A 20,274-nucleotide genomic window follows, 5' to 3' on the forward strand; every position below is an offset into this window, starting at 1 on the left:
GATCATGCAAATATTCATTGATACATAAGATATTCATTTTTTTTTTACCAGGACGTGCCATTTCGAATATCTTCTGGTTGCCAATCTGGTCAAGTGTTTCTAATTTTGAATGACGAGATAGACTATGAAACCCAGATGTCGTATGATTTTACATTAACAGTAAAGGTGAGTTGAATTTTGTTATTGCTTTTTAATAAGGCTCAGAGTGAGCATGATACCCATTTGAGAAAGGTAATATAAATACTTTGAATACATGACAATATTACATTCCATGATATTGAGAAAATTACTAAGAATGTGTTGCATGTGTGGCATCATTCAGATTCGTAATCAGCATCCTCGAATCGACAAGAAACCATAAAAAATATTGTACATACGAAAAAAAAAGGTTTAGTCAATTTTCTATGGGGCCTATCCTGGACTGCTCTGTCCATTCTTCAGATAGATGGAGATGCCATGGCCGAGTGGTCGAAGGCACCTGATTACAAATGAAAGTCAGGGGTTCGATGCCCTACACACCACTGCATCTTGTCCACTGTGGCTATTTTTTTTCTTGCATCAAATAAATTTATATTCATATTCACATTTTATTTATACAAACTTAGTTTAAAAATACATACAAATATCAATACAGTAAAGACACAAAATATAAAGAGCAACAAAATGTGACACAAATACAGATGAAATCAAAAATGTGAAGGAGATTGTCAAAGATCGTGTTGATACATCACGGTCAATCCCCAATGACAAAATACATAAAATACAACAATTACCCCGATGGAAATTCGATATGTATTATTAGAACAAAGGCGCTCATGTTAAGAATTCAGGAGCATTATTTTTGACAGCCATCGAATTGATTCATTTTCATGACCCTACGTTTTGGTTCTTTTCCAGGATGGGGGCCAGTGTTCCAGTGGATTTGACCCAAAAGAAGGCAACGTTACCATCATGGTTCTAGTTAACGATACAGATGACGAACCACCGGTATTCAGTCAGGATAATTATAACGTCACAATCCCCGAGAGAAATTCGTTTTTTGTCTACATGGATATTTCGGCCACGGATGGCGACACCCTTAACACGCCTCTCCAGTTCAGCTTTATTGGTGAGTATTCATACGTGCAAACAGACCAGTTCGTAGTTCCATAGAATCTGCGCATGATCAGAAGGTCATTCGAAATGAAATGGAATGATGGGTTAATATTCAATGATGTGCACCAAAATTGATAGGGGCTTTTCACACGTAAATCTTGAATCATCATAGTAATGATAGCAATTCGTCTTTAGAATCATCTGACCTTTCACACGCTCACTATAAAACTGATTTGAATTCGAATTCCCGAGCGTAGGCGGTATGTGTTCTTGGTGACTTGTCAATCAAAGCACTGCATCGCAAATACAAACTACGATGAGTGCATGATTGCGGGAGTGCTTAAAAGGTCACGTAAGCTCCGCCTCCCCCCCCCCCCCAAAAAAAAGGTGTTTTGGAGGTCGAGCCTTTCACACGATAAATTCGTACCGTAATTTGAGTGTAAGTTAACTGGAGTGCTTAAAAGGTCACGTAAGCTCCGCCTCCCCCCCCCAAAAAAAAAAAAAGGTGTTTTGGAGGTCGAGCCTTTCACACGATAAATTCGTACCGTAATTTGAGTGTAAGTTAACTGGAATTCACCTCCTGAGTAGAATTTTAATTCGTGATTAGCGTTGGGGATTCTAATCATGTTCCAGTTTGGTTTCACACGTGCTGAAAATTCGTCATAAACCTATTTTATCACTGGAAATATCATTCAAATTATGATCTTTTTACCGTGCGAAAGGGCGGTACTACTCTTTCACATTATGCTTTTTATTAGATTATGAGCCTTTTCACACTTGGATCTTGAATCGTCATTGTAATGATGATTGCAATGTATCTTTAGAATCATCGGACCTTTCACACGGAAACTGTGTACCATAATTTGAGTTACACTTGGAATTCACCTCCGGAGTAAAATTTGAATTCGTGATTGTGATTAGCGGTCGTGATTCTAGTTTGGTTTCACACGTGCTAAAAATTCGTCCTTAGCCTTATTTTTGCACTGGAATTATCATTCAAATTACAACTTTCCATGTGAAAGGGCAGCCACTATAAAGCAACAATGCGTGAACTAGTGACTGGTATTCAAGAGCTGACCAAGCACGTTGCAGTTGCAACATGCTAATGCAACAGATATGAGCCTAGAGTTCACTGACGTGTTATTCTAGTCACCTGGTGACATAATTATATGCAATTTTTGCGTCCTGCTATGTCAGGCATGCTTACCTAATATCTCGCTCTGCAAGTTGCCCATCCTTATAGAAAAAAATTAATGGTCATTTGAGAAAACTTGCCCCTGTAACTCAAATCTTTAATACGACCTACCAATTGTTTTTAACAGTACACATCCATCTTTTTGTCACGATCATACTTTATTACCCTGAATAACTGGGAATAATAGCGTGGCATTAGGTCAAACTTATATACTTTTTGAAACATGCCATTCTGAAAGCAATTTATCTAGGCACAGCATGGTACTGCTTGTTAATGTATTGATTAATCAGTTAAACTGTCGTTCGATTTTTTTTTTCGAAACCTATTCATCGTTTTCCTGTTCTTCGTTGTAGGACAAAGCGGGAATTGGGGATGCTTAGACTATCTCGCGATTGACCCTTATACCGCTGAGGTGACCTTAAAGAAGGAACTTGACTACGAGACATCTTTGGACCCCTGCATAATTACCATACAGGTAAAATGAGTGAACATCAACTATTGCAATTTTCTGTCTTAATTGTTTCCTTTTCCTCAGTTCGACATATTTTGGGCATTATCCTGGTTTAAGTCACCACTCCATTCACTGCCGTTCATTTAGTCAGCGGCGGTGACTTCTTCCATTGACTTTGTACATAACGAGCGCGCACACACTGACACACACGAGAAGAGAGATGACTTATTTCAGGATAAGGCCATGTCTTGTTGAGCCATCGTGAACAGTGCAGTGTGTTTGTGGTTTTGTGTGATCAATGTGTGTATGTGTATTAGGATGGGTGTGTGCCCGAGGGTTTGTGCGTGAGTGGGTGTGCGCGCGCACACCTGTTAGTGTGTGTGTGTGTGTGTGGGAAGGGAGGGTGAATATGCGTATGTGTGGGTGGGTGTGCATGTGGGTGTGATCCTATACATACACAATGGTCGGCAGTTTTGATTCTTCACTACGACTTCTAATATCACCATCATCACCACAACCATTTATGTCATTATAATTACCCATCACCATCTTATAGCCCCCCCCCCCACCACAACTTGTATCCCTACCTTCACTACCATCACCGAGTCATCATCGAAGTCGTCTTCTTCTTCGTCGTCATTACCTTCATGGTCCTGGTCATCTTTACAATTACCATCGCAGTTTTCATTCACCTTTGGCACAAGTATCAATATAATCATCATCATTGGTAGTTATCTAAACTTCATAATTTTCTTTTTTTTTCTGAAGGCCCTACCCTAAAAAATAAATGTCATTTGATGTAACGATCTCGCAGTGTGTTTCAACAGAATCCAGAAAATTGTTTTCTGGAAGAAAAAAATAGTTCTCGGGTCTTTTTAAAGCAATAATTATTCACTGTCCCAAATGCGCTTATTTGTGTTGGCGATCTTCCTCGTGATAGATTTCTATCTCGGATTCCATGATTGCTCAAGTTTGGATTATGTTAATGTAATGGTGCTAGATCTATGATAATATGTTGACAAATCACCTTGATTTTGAAGACTTTCCCATGATATTATTCTTTGCTGCAACTTCCTTTTTCTATCTTTAATGAAAGGCGGTGCAGCAGAACAAATGTGAGATGGTTGGACAAGCAACCTTGAGCGTGACGGTCGCGGACGTCAACGAATGTCCGAGTTTCATCTCGGAGAGCTACTCTGGACAACTGACAGACGCAGACCCCTTCGTGATCGTCGACGACGGGAGCGAACGGTTGATCATTAGCATGACCGACGAAGATTTGGTAATATCCATGTCTATTCTAAAATATCTTGCAGTCCAGTGTCCAGATATAAGGACTGGGGCTCTTTGAGAAAGAGTTCCTTTTAAGGCTTGTTAAGCACGTATCACCTTTACAACAGCAGAATATCACACAATCAAGCATCAACATTATTAACAACTGCGTATAAAAAGACAAGGAAAAAATATATACATTATGTCTACACATAGTAATGACATATAACAAGTCTCGCTTGCATTACGCAATTCACTATACAGTGCGTCCCACATAAAACGAAACCGAGATTTATCGATGATTTATCATACCTTAATCTCAAATACAATACACAAATGACCTATCATTGTAAAGCTTGGCGTCTCTTCTGTCATTTGAAGAACACTTTCTTCAATTTTAGCTATCAAATTAAAGAGCAGATATGGAACCTTGTAGGGGAGTGATTTTTTCTTTTGAAATTTGATACCCCCGCCAAATGACTTTTTGCTATTCTTTCTTCAATTTGCTTTTACCCACTTATGCGTAGATGATAAATATTGTATGTTATACCAGCTGAATGACGAGATTCGAAGGTTTTCAATGATAGGTCATTTGTCTATTGTATTTGTGATTAAGTTGTGATAAATCATCGTTAAATCTGTTTCGTTTTTTGTGGGACGCACAGTAGTATGGTTTCTAAATTTTTTTCGTTCATTTCAAGTAAGTCATCTCGTACTCTCTAATATTTGTTCAGTATTCCATTTCCATATATTTCTCTGTTCCTAGTACCACCACGAATATATTTTTATAAGCGAGAAGTCCGCAGATTTGGCTAAAATTTGGTGCAATAATTTTTCATGTTGTTAATTCCTTAATGTTAAACCTTTAAAATATTATTTTTGACTGTATGTGGAATTATTGTGTTTGTCTATATTTCATACAGACTTTCGTCGGAGATTACTTTATTGTCCCTGATAATGTAGTTGAGCTGGTAAAGGTGTCTACCCAAGAAGAAAGTAATTATCCCTTATTTTACATCAAATTCTTGGATACGGAAACAATCACCGATGATACAGAACTACAGGTAGGATTTTTGTTTAAAGATGATTTTTAATTCATACTCAATTTTACATCATACCATTGAATTTTCTTCAGTCGTTTTGTCATAGAATACGATTAAAACACCCTTTCCACCTTCTTCCTCACATAAGCCTACGCCAAGAAACTGATGGATAATTATATTTCCTTTAAAAAATCGAATAAACAACTTTACTTTAGACTATATATTACATGTATGCGATTCTTCATATATTCTGTAAAATTTGTACATTTGGCACTGTTTTTCTAGACAAACTCATCGAATCCGACAATGGCCCTTAGTCTGCGAGCATGCAGAGACCCTTGGTTTTTGCCATTCTAAAAGTGCATAATTAAGAGTCTGAAACGGTGAGACTAGGTCCACTGTGTATTGTGGCTGCCTCTACCATTCTTATTTGACACAGACAGAGAGTCTAGTCTTCACTCTAGACATGGTATAACTGATTAAATTGTCAAAATTAAGTCTGTGCTTGCAGACTTATTGACCCCTCTGCTATAAATACACACCCATTCACTCTCTTTAAACTTTACTTGTAACCACACGCTTCACACCCCCGCTAGACACATCGTTTAATTACACATAACTACACACAATGGACCCCTTTTATAAACACACACGCAATATACACCTACGTTAGATCCTTTTTCTCAATACATCCACACCCACACTATACCCCATTCTTAAATACACACACCCACGCATCTATAGCCTAAACCAATTTTCTGAATAAACACACGTACAAATCAATTAAAGACTCTTCTCCGAACACACACACACAAACACGCACATTAGACCCCTATTCTAAACACGCACACACATCTACACACTCAGTTGATATGAGTTAATTCTTCGAACACACACAAACACACACACACACATTAGACCCCTATTAAAAAAAAAACACACACATCTACACGCCCTGTTGATATGAGGTAAGATCTTTGGTAGATGTAGAAGTAGTGTGGACGTATCATGTATGTTTGGGTATGTGCAAGGATAAACCGAAAATCGGTTATACACTTAACATTGCAAAAAATGTGTTTAATAAACTTACACACAATTGCGCGCACGCTCACACACACACACACACACCCTCACCCACACACACGCACACTCCCCACATGCACAACAATACATCTGATTTCAACTACTATTATTTCATTTATTTCCATATTCAAATTAAAAAAACAATCATCAAATCACAGACAGGAATATATATATATATATCACATAAAGAAGATATTAAAACAAATATTAAAATGGAAAGAGAGAGAGATAAAGCTATAGTACATGCAAAATCTACAAAGAAAAATTTAAAATGAAGGGAACACCAAAAGCCTCAACGACTTATCGAGGGTATTCCCATATACTTCGAACAAACTTAACTGTTTAAAAGAATATCAAAGCCAAGAGAGAGAAAGAGAAAAGACAGTAAAAAAAGGAAATGAAAATGAGGTTGGATAGTAGACAGAGAGGTGGACATGTAGCATGTTTCTATAAATTGCACTAATTTTCATTTTGCAGGATGTAGTATTTTGTATTTTCTTATGAACGATGATATAGTAGGACACGATTGTAGTTCAAGTGAGATGCTGTTCCAGCATTTTGTACCCATGAATATAAAAGTGGTTCTTGAGAAGTTCAATTTCAATAAAGGTAAACGAATTGTCACGATGAATTGCACTATTTTGACGGTAATAAACCCTTAAGATAAGAATACATGAATATTGCATTTGAGTGAGTTGAAAGTGTTGAAACATTCATTCTCTTTAATCTATCAATATTATGCGATACTTACACTCATGCATACGTTATACTCATTACATGTTAACTATTATTCTGTTCTTCCTTATTATTTTTAAAGATTTATCTGAGTGATAACACGACGGATGTGGAGTGTGACGATTCGGTTACGAACGTTACTGTGCAGCTAACGCCCGACGGATTGGCGCCTAACTTTACTGAAAGCCATTACCGTGGAGAAGTAGCGGAAAATGCAACAGATGGTACAGAAATTGTTCAGGCAAGTATCAAATTCTAAACACAATTGAGCTAAGATAATAATATAAAGAAAATATTGCGCTATGCTTGGGGTGTTGTGGATCAGTGGACGAGTCCCAGGACTTTGCGCCACAAGGTCCGGGTTTCAATTTCCATGCACCGCAGCACTCCCGTCTTTTGCCAAGGCGTTTATCTGCAGTTGCCAATCTTAGCCCTCGGCCCCGTTGCATAAAAGATACTATTGTATGGTTTCTTTGCCATCCAATAGGAACTACCTTGGTAACGCCGATCAACAGCCAATCAGAGTCAAGGACTCCATGAAAGTTACCATTGGATTGCAAAGTTACCAGAATAGTAACTTTTATGCAACGGGGCACGGGTCCTCCTCTTGATAGAGAGGCTATCATTTACCCCCCCCCCCCCAGGTAGAAATTAGGAATTCCTAGAATGTTCTAGCGCCCTATCAGGGTAGCTGTGGTAAAGTTGGGGTAATAGTATGCAGCGCTGAGAAGCATTGTATTATGCGCTACATAAATGTTTCGTGCTATTGCTATTGTAATTATCATTATCATCATCATTTTTATTATTATTACTGTCTTCATTATCTTTATATTGTTATTATTATCATCATTAATAGTATTCAAATTATTACTATTATTATTTTCATCATCATCAATAATATTAACATTATTGATATAATGTTAATTATTGTCGTTATTTTGTCATCATTATCAATGTTATTATTATCATTATTATTCAGGCGACGAAAGACATTTTTTTAATTTCCGATCTATATTTCATTCTGTGGACTAGGTGGAAGCAACGAATTCTGACATGACCTCTGAGGGGATCGTTTATCGTCTGCAAATGGCATCAGACGGTGGAGAGAATGTCTTCGGCGTCGATGTCGATAGCGGTGTCGTATCCGTGGTCGATGACACCGACTTAGATGCAGAAACGGTTCAACAATACACGCTACTTGTAGAAGCGGTTGATCAGAGAGGAACATACTACAGGTAAGAATATATTTTTTTTTCAATATACAACATGTGAAAATAATATATAACATTAAATCTGTACATCTTTCTTTAACAATTTATAATCGCAAGAGGAATAGTAATACAGAAGAGCATTTTCTTGAAATCTCTATGAATATAGTCCCAAAACACAAACACATTTATAATCTATAGATAAATCTCATGTTGAACAGGCTTTATTTTTCCCATTTACAGTTCAATCGAAATAATTTGATGAAGTTAAAAAAAAAATTAAAAAAAAAACACACATGAGGAAATCACACACTCAGCCACGCTTCACACAATCACCCCCCCCCCGATAAACAATACAAAGGAGGAAGAAAGAAGGAGAGAGAAAATAAGAAACCAATAACCAATAATAATGATAATAACAATAACATTAGCATAAATAAATAAATAACAATAACAAAAATAATAAATAAATAAATAAATCAGTAAAACCGATTGATGATATACCATTGGAAATGACGTCATAGCTTTGATCGATCTTGGCGAACGTTTCGCTGGCGTGCCTTTTAATTCTCTTTAACATGATACACTACATGATATGATTATGGTTCACATGGACTTGCAGTGCCTGGAAAAGTGGGGCAAGGTCAAAATTCAAAAGTTGCAAAATTACACAATTTTGAAAGTCACTGTCCTTTATTATACGTGGTGATGAGTGAGTTTCTCAACAGTTTCTTTTGTTTTCATGCACTTTAACATCAACATTAACATGGAATCAAACTTACCTCTGCACATTCAAGCAAACACATAACAAACAAACATGCATGGGTATTTGAAACCATGACTCAATCCATGTTATATCCCAGAACCATCACTACATAAATCACATCAAAAATGAAGAAGCAGGGGCTTGATTTGAATGGATTTTCATCTCTATTGACACAGGCAAAAGAATCATGTTCTCTATTGACCCTTCATGGCTATTTCTGCTCATTTCGCAGCTTTTCAATTCAGACCTCATCCAACACTTTTGAATCCTTCTCTTTTCGTGATGGCACGATCATAACAAGCATGGTATCATTTTAAAGAAAATTAAATGATCTTTTAAATAATATCAAATATGCATAGTGTAAAATTGGAAGTTGGGAGAAATTACTGGCCAAACTCAGATTTCCAAACTTTTTTTGAGGGGTTTATTTTCAAATTTTGTCTAAGGAATGTGTCGTTTTTAGGTAAAAGGTTTTCAAAAAGGTAGAATTCTGCATACTGTATTAGATGTTTAATAGATGATTCACAGTTGTGGGTCGGTTAATTGGAGGTGCACACTAGTTTTGATTTTTGATTATTAGTATAGCTGTATTAGCTGTGTCATTTTCCCCTGCCACTTTTTTTTTTAACCCAAGTACAAACCATAAACAGAACACAGTGCGCATAGAAACACCAGTAGTAAGCGCCTTATAAATGTTATGTCTTATCATTATTATTATTTGTTTTAATGAGATATACACAATCTTGTTTAACACGTCTCATTTTAGGTCCAGTATCGTATCCGTAATCATAGAAGTGATCGATATCAACGAGCACGCACCAAGGTTCCCCAATGACGATATGGACGTCGAAATCGAAGAAGAATTACCAATTGGGTTTCCAATAAGAACTGTACAGGTATTTCGTTGAATGATACGGCTATTCAAAAGAAACGCGTACACAAGCATGTCAAGTAGAATTTTCATTTGTTCTTCAGTTAGTTCAAAGGTCATTTTGAGGTCAACGAACTTAGGTACCCCCTTTTCCGACGGCATGTCGCCAACATTGAAATCTTAGCCAAGGTTAAGTTTTAAAATGTCATCTTAACTTTGAAAGTTATGGATCGATTTCATGAAACTTTGGCATAAGGTTTATAAGCAAGTATGACTGATCAGGTAGCTTGACCATGTTGGGAGTATTAACATTAAAATCGTATGATTAACCCATGTTCAGTTTTTGAAATGCCATCACATCTTTCAATGTATCTGATTTATATTGGTATTATACATGTTTCTCAGTAATATAAACATGATAAATGGTTAATTTCATTTCCATATTTATTATGAACCCGTTCTATCAGACCGGACCCCGGATTGGGGATGGGCCTTTAGACGTTGGCAGATGGTATCGTTGGACGGGAAGTGTGTTACAGGATAGTCTTAAGCCTCTTTCTCATCTACTAATTAAAAAATAATAATTTAATGGAAACCAGTTAAACGATAAATGGGAGCGCTCAAAGCACTTTAAATACATAATCCAATATGTTTTAATTGTTGTTTTCTACTTTAACTTATGTTCTTTAACCAGGCCAACGATTCTGATGTGGATGCTATTCTTGAATACTCCATCTCAGAGACCGATGTTCCATTTCGAATAGATCAAAAAACGTAAGACGTAATTTTGTATGACTTACTCAGTTTCAGTCAATATTAAAGTGGTTGCATGGATGATTATTTTGATAGCAATTATTCGTTCTCTACAATGTAAGCTGAAGCTTCCGTCATAGTGATGATTACGATATGGAGTCATTCATCACCCCCCCTCCCCCGAAAAAGAAATGTAAATTTGAATAAACTATGTCATCTTCTGAATTTCAACTTAGTATGAATACAGTGTAACGCACTTCAACAACATAGATTATTGGTTAAAAAGCCCAGCCTGACGAGATTAGAAACAAAGAAATAAACCACTGCTTATACTTTTGAATTTGTTTCAAAAGTTAAGACGTGATTGTATATTAATCGATGAGAATGATACTTTGATACTTAGAATTATTGGAGAGGTGGATAAGTAAATGATATTCAGGATCCCTGTAACCGGGGCAGGGCGGGGCCTCAGCCCCCCCCCCCCTCCCTCCAATATACGTGAAAATAAACGTGAAAATGACCATCTGATTTTCGGTTTTTCCAAGATCAGCCCCACCCCTACTTCCCTAAATGATATATCCCTGTGTAGTTGACTTAAGAACGTGTTTCTCTCGCATGTAAAGGTACGAGCAGCGTAACAAAAGTCATAATTTTGACATTTTAAAACATTTTTTTACTCTTTTATCTCAGAGGAGAATTTTTTACGGCTGGTGAACTCGATCGTGATGATGGGCCATCAACATATAACATAACCGTCGTTGTCAGCGATGGACAAAATGTAAGCGTGAGATGTACTTTTATAGCTATTTCGTTGATTCTTTTTATTTTGAGACGGAACGACAAGGAAACACGACAGAAATTTTTCGATCCAAATGGTGATTTTGAAAAATAATATAGATCCCATGGTCATTTCGAGAAATCATATTTAGGGCCGGTCACAAGAATGGAACCCACTCGAATCCGACCGTGTATATGTCACTCTAAATAACGTAACGACTTTGATCGGTCTAGAGTCGGTTTCGTTTTATGGTGTGACTTGCATAGCGTCAGTAATGCATTTTAGGCTATTGTCACACCGGGGGCCCGTAACACAAAGCTTAGCATTGATCGTAGAACATAATACGATTGATTGCATTGACTACAACGTACACTGTAAAAACTGTGGTGTTAAAACTGACACCAATTGGTGTTAATAGAGGACCACACCCTGAGGTGTTAAAATAACACCCTAGAGATTGAACATAACACCAAAGAGTGTAAATGTAACAACCATAGGTGTTGTAATAACACCTATAGGTGTAAAACTAACACCACCAATTTAACACTGGTGTAAAATAACAGTTTTTGCTGTGTACAATTAAATCGTGAAAATCAAGTGTACGATTAATCGCTAACCTTTGTGTTCAGGGATCCTATAGATTTTGATCCATTGATTTTTAACATTGATATTAAACACGCCATTTTGACTGGTGTAGCAAACAGATCCAAAGCATTTTGAATTTCAGTTGTAAAGTCTAAAGCAAAACTGCAACACTCTGATAGGATATGTGTTTATTTTTAGTAATATTCCCATCTCGCTCTCTCTCTCTTTCTATCTTCTGCCATGTTTCGCTTTCCTTTCTTTTTCACCTTTCGTTCTCTCCCCCAACTTTTCATATTTTCTCCCCCGCTGTTTCAATTTCTCTCCCCCATCTCCCTGTGATATCCCCCTCTCTCTTCCTCTGTCCCCTCCCCCTCCCCCTCTCTCTCTCTGCATCTCTCCTCCACCACCACCTGTTTTCGCTCCCATTACCCCTCCCTCCCTCCCATATTCAATGTTACTTCATCCCATATTTTGATCTCTTTTCAGGAAGACGATTACATCTTGACTATTTCTCTGACTGACATCAATGACAACGCCCCCAAATTCACCGGAGGGCCGATCGAGGTGTCGGTGCCGGAAAACACGACAGATCCGGAAAGTTTGAAAGTAATTCACCCATTATTTTAAATATTTGTTTCAGTGATTGAATTTCATTTTTGTTTTAATTACAATCGAATCAAAATAAATACTACCATATCGTAATCATTTGATCGGTCATGTTGGTTGAACGTATTCAGAGTATTCAGTGAACATATTGGAATGATTGTGCAAAGAAGTTGTTTTGTTGTAATTTCATTGACATTAGCAGAGTCATAATCCTTTATATTCTTAATGATGATATTTATGTGTGTATTTGTAATTTGATCCTTGATTCAGGTTATTGAGGCCACCGACATCGACGAGGGGGTCAATGCCGAGATCGTTTATAGTCTCATGTCTCCCGATGATGATATTTTCTCTATCGACAACGAGACGGTAATACTTTCTGTATTCTATGAACTCTATCCGTTCCTCCGTGCCTGTCTCATCAAAGCGTTACTTATTCCTACTCGACGTTATCTCTATAAAAAGCCGTTACAACGGACAATACGCGGATCGGACAAAATACACACGTATGGAATTTGCTCGTAGAAAGCGCATACGTCTGTTCACATTCGATTTTTGTCCGGCTTCGCTTTCCATAGATCGTCGAGCTGGAGAGTTGGGACGCTTTCATGAAATGGTCCGCTGTATAGTAATTATAAGATGAAGCTTGTATTGATTGAAAAAGACAAATGTGATACAATTTATTTTTATATTTTGGAGGAACAATGATAATTTTACAAATGCTGAGTAAATCCAAGATAGATGGAATTAAGGCCGCTAGTGTGGTGGTGTAACAACTAAAACAAATCTAGTCAGGTAAAAATGAGATCAGTGAGGCATTCGTAAGATTCTTATTCATAACGTGATTAGACAATTCACAATGAAATGGCGAGAATTCCTGTCATTTGGACTAATGTATCATTTATTGTATCAAAATTTGGTGAAATATTAAATTTGAATCTTGCCATTTAAAATCATTTTCATAAAAGTGTAACAAGTCCCCGTCTGCTAGGATATCTATTTTAATTTGAGACTAGATAAGATCGTTAAAAGTGCAACAATAAATTAAACTGTTCATTCCAAAGGCGTCCAATGTCTGACTCTGGATACGCGCCTGTTCAAAATAGATTATTGATATACATCATTTTTATATATATTTCAAATCACAGGGAATGCTGTATGCAAACGGACCATTTGACTACGAAACCGTGAGGGAATACATACTCGTCATCAGTGCCTCTGATTCGCGATATTCCACTTTAACTACGGTAAGAGAATCACCCAAAACAGGGATAAAAGTATAAATAATTTGTATTTTTCTGCTTTGTTTTATGACCGGGAGATGCGCAGGCAACCATGGGCGCGTGAGGAGGGGGGGGGGGGGGGGCAGGTAACCCACCATAGCTCGAAAGCCTATTTCCAGGGGAGTCCTCGACATAATATAGCAAGCGATAAGTAGTGAAGAAAAAAAAATTGGTGAGAAATAGATAAAGAAAAAAATAAATGAATGGAGATATAAAAAAGGGAAAAAATTGGTGAAAAAAAAAAAGGTAGAGAAAGGAAATAGATGGAAAATAAATGGGGGAAAAGACAAAAAATGGGTTGAAAAAAAAGAAAATGTTTTTTTTTTTAAACAGGAAAATACATGTAGAAAAAACGAAAATTGATTGAAAATTTGTGGAGAAAAAAAGAAGAAATAAAAGAAAAATCAAGAAAGAAGTGTGTAAAAGTTACAAGTAAGAGGTTTAGACTGCGTCGTGTAGGTCTATAATTAAATTCAATCGCAAAAAAAAATAATAATATGGATTTTACTTGCAGCAGGCAAATACATGTATATACCGGGTATATAAGGCCACCGCACACCTTACTATACTATGTTCAAATCTGTGATTATGCTATTATCCTTATTAGAATACACTGTAAAAAAAGATATTGGGTAAAATTTTAACCAGCACGAGGGTAATTATGTTTCCAATCAATATTGGGCAGTATTTTACCCAATGTGGGAAGCATATTGTCCAGTAAGGTTAAAAAAAATAAACAGCAATTGCTTTAGAATGGGCAAAACTTTCCTCACACCGGATATATAAAAATGCCCAAAAGAAATGCCCAATATTGGTTGGACATAATTATAATTACCCTCATAGAGCATATTTACCCAATATCTTTTTAGAGTGAAGCGAATTTTATATCTAGTCGTAATGGACTCATAGCAAACGTACGATTTGAAAGTAATTTGACCTTTACTCCAAAATAAACGCTTGCAGCCATCCAAAATGGTTATATTAGTATTCTTACAATTAATATTGAACCTCAAATAAAAGAGGCTTTTCATTCACATTTTCAGAAAATGACGAAATGCTATTTTTTCAAAATCCGAATCGTAGACCAGTCGTAATTTGTGCGGTGGTCTTTAAAGGACAAGTCCACCCCAACAGAAATTAATATGAATAAAAAGAGGAAAATCCAACAAGCATAACACTGAAAATTTCATCAAAATCGGATGTAAAATAAGAAAGTTATGACATTTCAAAGTTTCGCTTAATTTCACAAAACAGTTCTGGTTTCTGCACATCCTGTCGGTATGCAAATGAGGAGACTGATGACGTCATCCACTCACTATTTCTTTTGTATTTTATTATATGAAATATGAAATAATCTAATTTTCTCCTCATTGTCAAGTGAAACAGTGATTAATTCCTCCCTATATATGTGGAATTAGCATTGTTTAATACTATATGGTTTAGTCAAGTTGGACCCTATGGTCAAATCTGTAAAAATGAAATATTGTATAATTCAAACAATAAAAAACAAAAGAAATAGTGAGTGATGGACATCATCCACTGACTCATTTGCATGTCGTTGAGTTGTGCATATCACTGTTTTGTGAAAAATAAGCGAAATTTTAAAATGTCACAACTTTCTTATTTTACATCCAATTTTGATGAAATTTTCAGTGTTATGCTAGTTTGATTTTTCTTTATTTATTCAAATCAACATTTTGCTGGGGTGGACTTGACCCTTAAATACGTTAAAGGTACTGTACTTACCCATTGTGTTATGTGTTTATTTATTTCAATTATTGCTTGTAATTTAGTAAACATTGCCACTTTTTCACTTAATAATGGTAAAATCACCTTTTAAAGATTTGTTTAATGAGTATAACTATCAAAACCATTGTATGATGTAACCATAGAGCTATTCTCTATGATGTAACTATCTTACCGTTAAATAGCGTCACTATTACACCATTAACTTGGTGTCACTATTTCATCATAATTGTTGTCTTCCCTTTTATCTTGGCCTATTATATCCAATCATCGTTGGACTTTTATTTTCTGCTCCTCTTAATTCTTTCTATTTAGCATTTGCCGGACGACAAATTACCTTCAAATATCAATCATAGAGTGGTATATGCGGAAAAAAAAATCGCAATTTCGTCAATTAATTCGTTCTAATTTCGTTTCTTATACCTTCTCCCCTCCCCTTAATTTTCGGAAGAATTCATATGCGATATCAGGGCCCCTTCTTAGAAAGAGTTACGATTGATCCAATCAATCGCAACTATATGGAAATCCATCAGTGACATAATTTTTACGACAAGAACTTTGCACAATGTCCTTTGAAAACAATGAGAAGCACACTTAATTGTCAAGAAAATGGCGAATGTATGAATATACGTCATATCTATAAAATATTTTGAAGAAACATGTATTTTAGGTGTTGATGTTGCTGGCTTTCCATAGTTGTGGTTGATCAGATCAATCGCAACTCTTTGTAAGACAGGGCCCTGAATTTCACTCTCGTTCGTAAAAAAACCCAAATATTTCTAGTCTTGCAATGAATGTGAGAAACTAATTTTGATTTTTATTATGTTCGAACTCCTGTTCACTATCTTTGTCCGAAAGGTGACGGTAAGGATCACCGATGTCAATGACAACGCTCCGGTATTCACGTCATTATGTTCGATGGTTGAAGTCGAGGAAGACGCCGATGTTGATCGCGTGATATGTACAGTACTAGCCGAGGACCTCGATGATGACGGGAATGATGCCATCACGTACTCGCTCGACCAGTCCAACGGTATAGGTCTTAGTCTGCATGCCCAGTCTCAAATTTGGCATTTAAACCAATTATTATACCATGTCTAGAGTGACGACTACGCTCCAAACTCTCTGTGCCAAATAAGAGATTTTAGTAGAGGCAGCCACAATATATAGTGAATCTAGTCTCACTACTTCAGACTCTGCATAATACACTATGCGAATTGCGAAAAACAAGGGTCTGTGCCTGCAGACTAGGTCCCACACCAAAGTATACATATGGGTCTATATTCACGTGGATTGCGTGCAGTCAGTCTATACTTCTCAGATAGTCTCAATACCACATTGGCTTAACCCGTTTGGTCGGCTGACAAATTGTACTAATTTATGGTCTACACTAGCAAGCCTGTACGTTTCGTCTAATGCCCATTTGGACTATGCTCAGGTGGTCTAACTTAATGATGATAATAATAATTAAAGAGCATTTAATGTATATTGCGCAGCTGCTATAATAACTGCCACTTCATGTACTTATTATTAGGTACCGTGTCAATATCAATTGGTTCATAAACAGTTCTTCATCATAGAGAAAGAGTGAAGTGGCATAATCGATGGACATGTAAATATTTGTTGTGACCCTAAGATACCGAAGTGTCCGAAACTTCGAACTTCCCTATTTCTAATTTCATTTTTTTTCTTTAAAATTACTTTTGTTTGTCTAATACTTCCATGGCAAGAAAGTACACAAAGGCCTCAGACGATATTAACAAATATATCCTCTTTAGAGGATCTGATCTTGATGTGTTTATCAATTTTCTTTTTTATTCTATTGTAATTTTTTTTTTCTTTATTCTTTTCATTATTCTTTTTTTTCTCTTCGACAGGTAATGTTCCATTTAAGATTGATGATCCAACAACAGGTGAAATAAAAATTGTGCGGGAATTGGACAGGGAATCAGAGAGCAGTTACAATATTACAATTTTAGTGAGTTCTTAGCTCTTTGTTGCCCACCTATTTTTTCAAATCTTGTTTACAATGGTTGATATCTTGCATCTATGGGTTTTTGAATGATTATCTCTGTCAAGTTTTTGTGCCGCTCGCAAAAGGGATTGCCGATCGATGCATTGCAAAATCTCCATAATTTTTTTCGTGCCACTTGCAAAAGAGATTGCCTATGCGTTTGCTTCATCTTTAAGATTTTCGTGTCGCTTGCAAATGGAATAGTCGATGCATTTTACTTCATCTTTATGATTTTTTTCGTGCCGCTTGCAAAATGAATTGCTGGTGCGGTACTACATTTTCATGATTTGTTTTCGTACCGCTTGCAAAAGTGATTGCTAATGTGTTTACCTCATCTTTAAGATTTGTTCGTTCCGCTCGCTAAGTGGATTGACGATGCATTTACTACATCTTTATCATTATTTTCGTGCCGCTCGCAAAGGGAATTGCTACGGAGTCCGTAAGGTAACATGACATGTTTATTTTAATCCTAACTCATTTCTACAAGTTAGTCACTGCTTCGACTCGTAACTCGTTTCCTCAATTAAATCCTTCGAGGTTATGATAAGTTGTTCTCTCTACTTGTAATAATAAGTCGTTTCAACTAGTTATAAGTCGACTGAATGTACGTTGAGGGAAAGATTTCGGAAAAAAATATGCCATATGTCGCCTAAGGGCTCTGTAAATTGTCGTTGCATTTGCTACATTTTTAAAGATTTTTTTTTGTGCTGCTTGCAACAGAGGTTGCCAATTATAGATCTCTAAGCTTTTGTTCATAACACAGAAATTTTTATCAATGTTGGTTTCTAACATTATGTTTTGTTTTTTTCAGGCAGAGGACGATGGGGATCCTCCTCTATCCAACAGCACCACTGTCATCGTGGTCGTACTGGATGTCAACGACGAGAAGCCGATGTTTGAGGATGCATCGCTGGAGGTTTATATACAAAAGGGCGAATTAGCTTTCCCACCAGTGAGTATGGATAGTCCCATTACAAACCTTTCCTTCTCCATTTTTCTTACTTCTTCTTATTCTTCTTTTCCTTCCTCTTTTTCCCCTTCTTCTTTTTTCTTCTTCTTCTCCTTCTTCTCCCCTTCTTCTTCTTCTTCTAATTCTACTTCTCCTTCCTCTTATTCTTCTTCATCTACTACTACTACTATTACTACTTCTACAACTACAAATACTAATACCACAGGAGTAAGGTTGAAAATGTATAATTATTAGCCGTAGTAAAATTCTTATCATTATTATTATCATAACCATCGCCATCATCATCACCATCCTCCTCATTCTCATCATCCTCATTGTGAATATTATCATCGTTTAGTGAAATACCATTAATCTCCTTGGTCCGTATTCTGAATTCAGGTTTAACTTAGACCATGGTCTAACTCTGTACTAAAATTATGGGAAGCCAAAAGTGTCAAAAATTCTTTTTAAGTTGTATGTTTCTTATGTTAGATGTACTCTTTCCTGATTTATTGATGGTGAAGACAATCATCTTTTATACTTCCTAGACAATTATGAATGATTTGAGAGCCAAATGAGCTTGAATAAGATATCTCTACTGTTAGTGATTTATGTAACAATGGGCCATCCATACTTAAACCACAACTTTAAACCTGAGTTTAAGTTAAACCCGACTTCAGAATACGGGCTCTTATGTTCATGCACTATCCTGCACAGCTGTCAATTCTTTTACTCTTCTTTCCCACCAGGTTCTAATCTCAACTGTGAAAGCAACCGATGGTGACCTGCATCCTTGGAACATCATCCAATGCGAAAAGACGGGCGGAGAAGATTCCTTCGTCGTTCTTACTGGTCAAGGTAATATACATATGAAGGGGTTGCACCTCGAAGCTAATTAGGGGTGGCCGAGGGCGACCGGGGGCGACCACCCCTTTTACGGTTCAACTGAAGATATTTGAAGAAAAAAATGGCAAAAACAAAAAGACGGAAGTTAAAAGGGTATCCGCGTTACTATTTATTTGGGGTCCCGAGGAAGCACAGGTTATCTATTAAACCTAAAAGGACTGGGCTATTTGAGATGTATTGAGGACGGGGGGGGGGGGTGATGCCCCCCTTCTGATCTTGGCCGCCGTTCGCGCATCGTTCAGAAATTTTGCACGCACATTCCTTACCACATAAACTACAAGCCAGTATTTAAGAAAATTGAAAATAATTATTTTTTATTCATCATAAATAATAAAATATTTGTGAAAACAAAATTTGCATATTTAATACCTAAGTTTACTTCAAATTTTCTTATTTTTCAGATGTCATCTTTGTAATCTAATTTAGAGGATTCCAGAAAGAAAAAATGCGACGGCCAAATTTTTTCCTTTATGTATTTCTTTGTTTTTAGAATTTCTTATGAATTTCCTTGTTTTTTCTTCTTTCATTTTTTTTAATGGAAATTATTACAGACCATTTAACAACTCACTCAAATTCTAAATTAATTAAGCAGACCAATTAAAATCAAAAAATATTTACCCTCTTATGAATCTTAAAGGGGAATCCAGCTTTGGCCATAAAATGTTGTGTTGGGAAGGAGATAAATAAACCAAACAGAATAGTGAAAGTTTTAAAGAAATCGGACAAGCAATAAGAAAGTTATAGCTGCTTTAAAATTGAGATCACTGGTAGTATGCAGCTTTCAAATTGGCAACTGGGTAAGTAAATTATGACAAGGGGCAAGGACAACTTTCCCATAGGCCATGTACTTTATTATCAGGGATTTGTGGTTTTCTCCTAAGTATGCCCATTCCCCTGGGGCAGTAATCTGAATATAACCCAGGTAGTATTTTGTT

General features: G+C 36.5%; 1 protein-coding gene across 1 annotated transcript in view; it reads left to right on the top strand.

The window, feature by feature from the left end:
- The window catches only part of LOC129281561 (protocadherin Fat 4-like), a 74,736-nt gene that overhangs the window by 11,284 nt on the left and 43,178 nt on the right, over positions 1-20,274 (top strand). Inside the window, exons 7-23 of the mRNA XM_064113374.1 lie at positions 52-165; positions 898-1,108; positions 2,644-2,765; positions 3,838-4,023; positions 4,937-5,077; positions 6,957-7,115; positions 7,907-8,109; positions 9,615-9,744; positions 10,414-10,493; positions 11,163-11,250; positions 12,322-12,441; positions 12,712-12,810; positions 13,590-13,688; positions 16,329-16,503; positions 17,348-17,448; positions 18,296-18,436; positions 19,183-19,291. Coding sequence (XP_063969444.1) covers positions 52-165; positions 898-1,108; positions 2,644-2,765; positions 3,838-4,023; positions 4,937-5,077; positions 6,957-7,115; positions 7,907-8,109; positions 9,615-9,744; positions 10,414-10,493; positions 11,163-11,250; positions 12,322-12,441; positions 12,712-12,810; positions 13,590-13,688; positions 16,329-16,503; positions 17,348-17,448; positions 18,296-18,436; positions 19,183-19,291 — 2,278 coding nt within the window. The remainder of the gene's footprint in view (positions 1-51; positions 166-897; positions 1,109-2,643; positions 2,766-3,837; positions 4,024-4,936; positions 5,078-6,956; positions 7,116-7,906; positions 8,110-9,614; positions 9,745-10,413; positions 10,494-11,162; positions 11,251-12,321; positions 12,442-12,711; positions 12,811-13,589; positions 13,689-16,328; positions 16,504-17,347; positions 17,449-18,295; positions 18,437-19,182; positions 19,292-20,274) is intronic.

Source organism: Lytechinus pictus, chromosome 18 (genome assembly GCF_037042905.1).
Source record: "Lytechinus pictus isolate F3 Inbred chromosome 18, Lp3.0, whole genome shotgun sequence".
Lineage (NCBI taxonomy): Eukaryota > Metazoa > Echinodermata > Echinoidea > Temnopleuroida > Toxopneustidae > Lytechinus > Lytechinus pictus.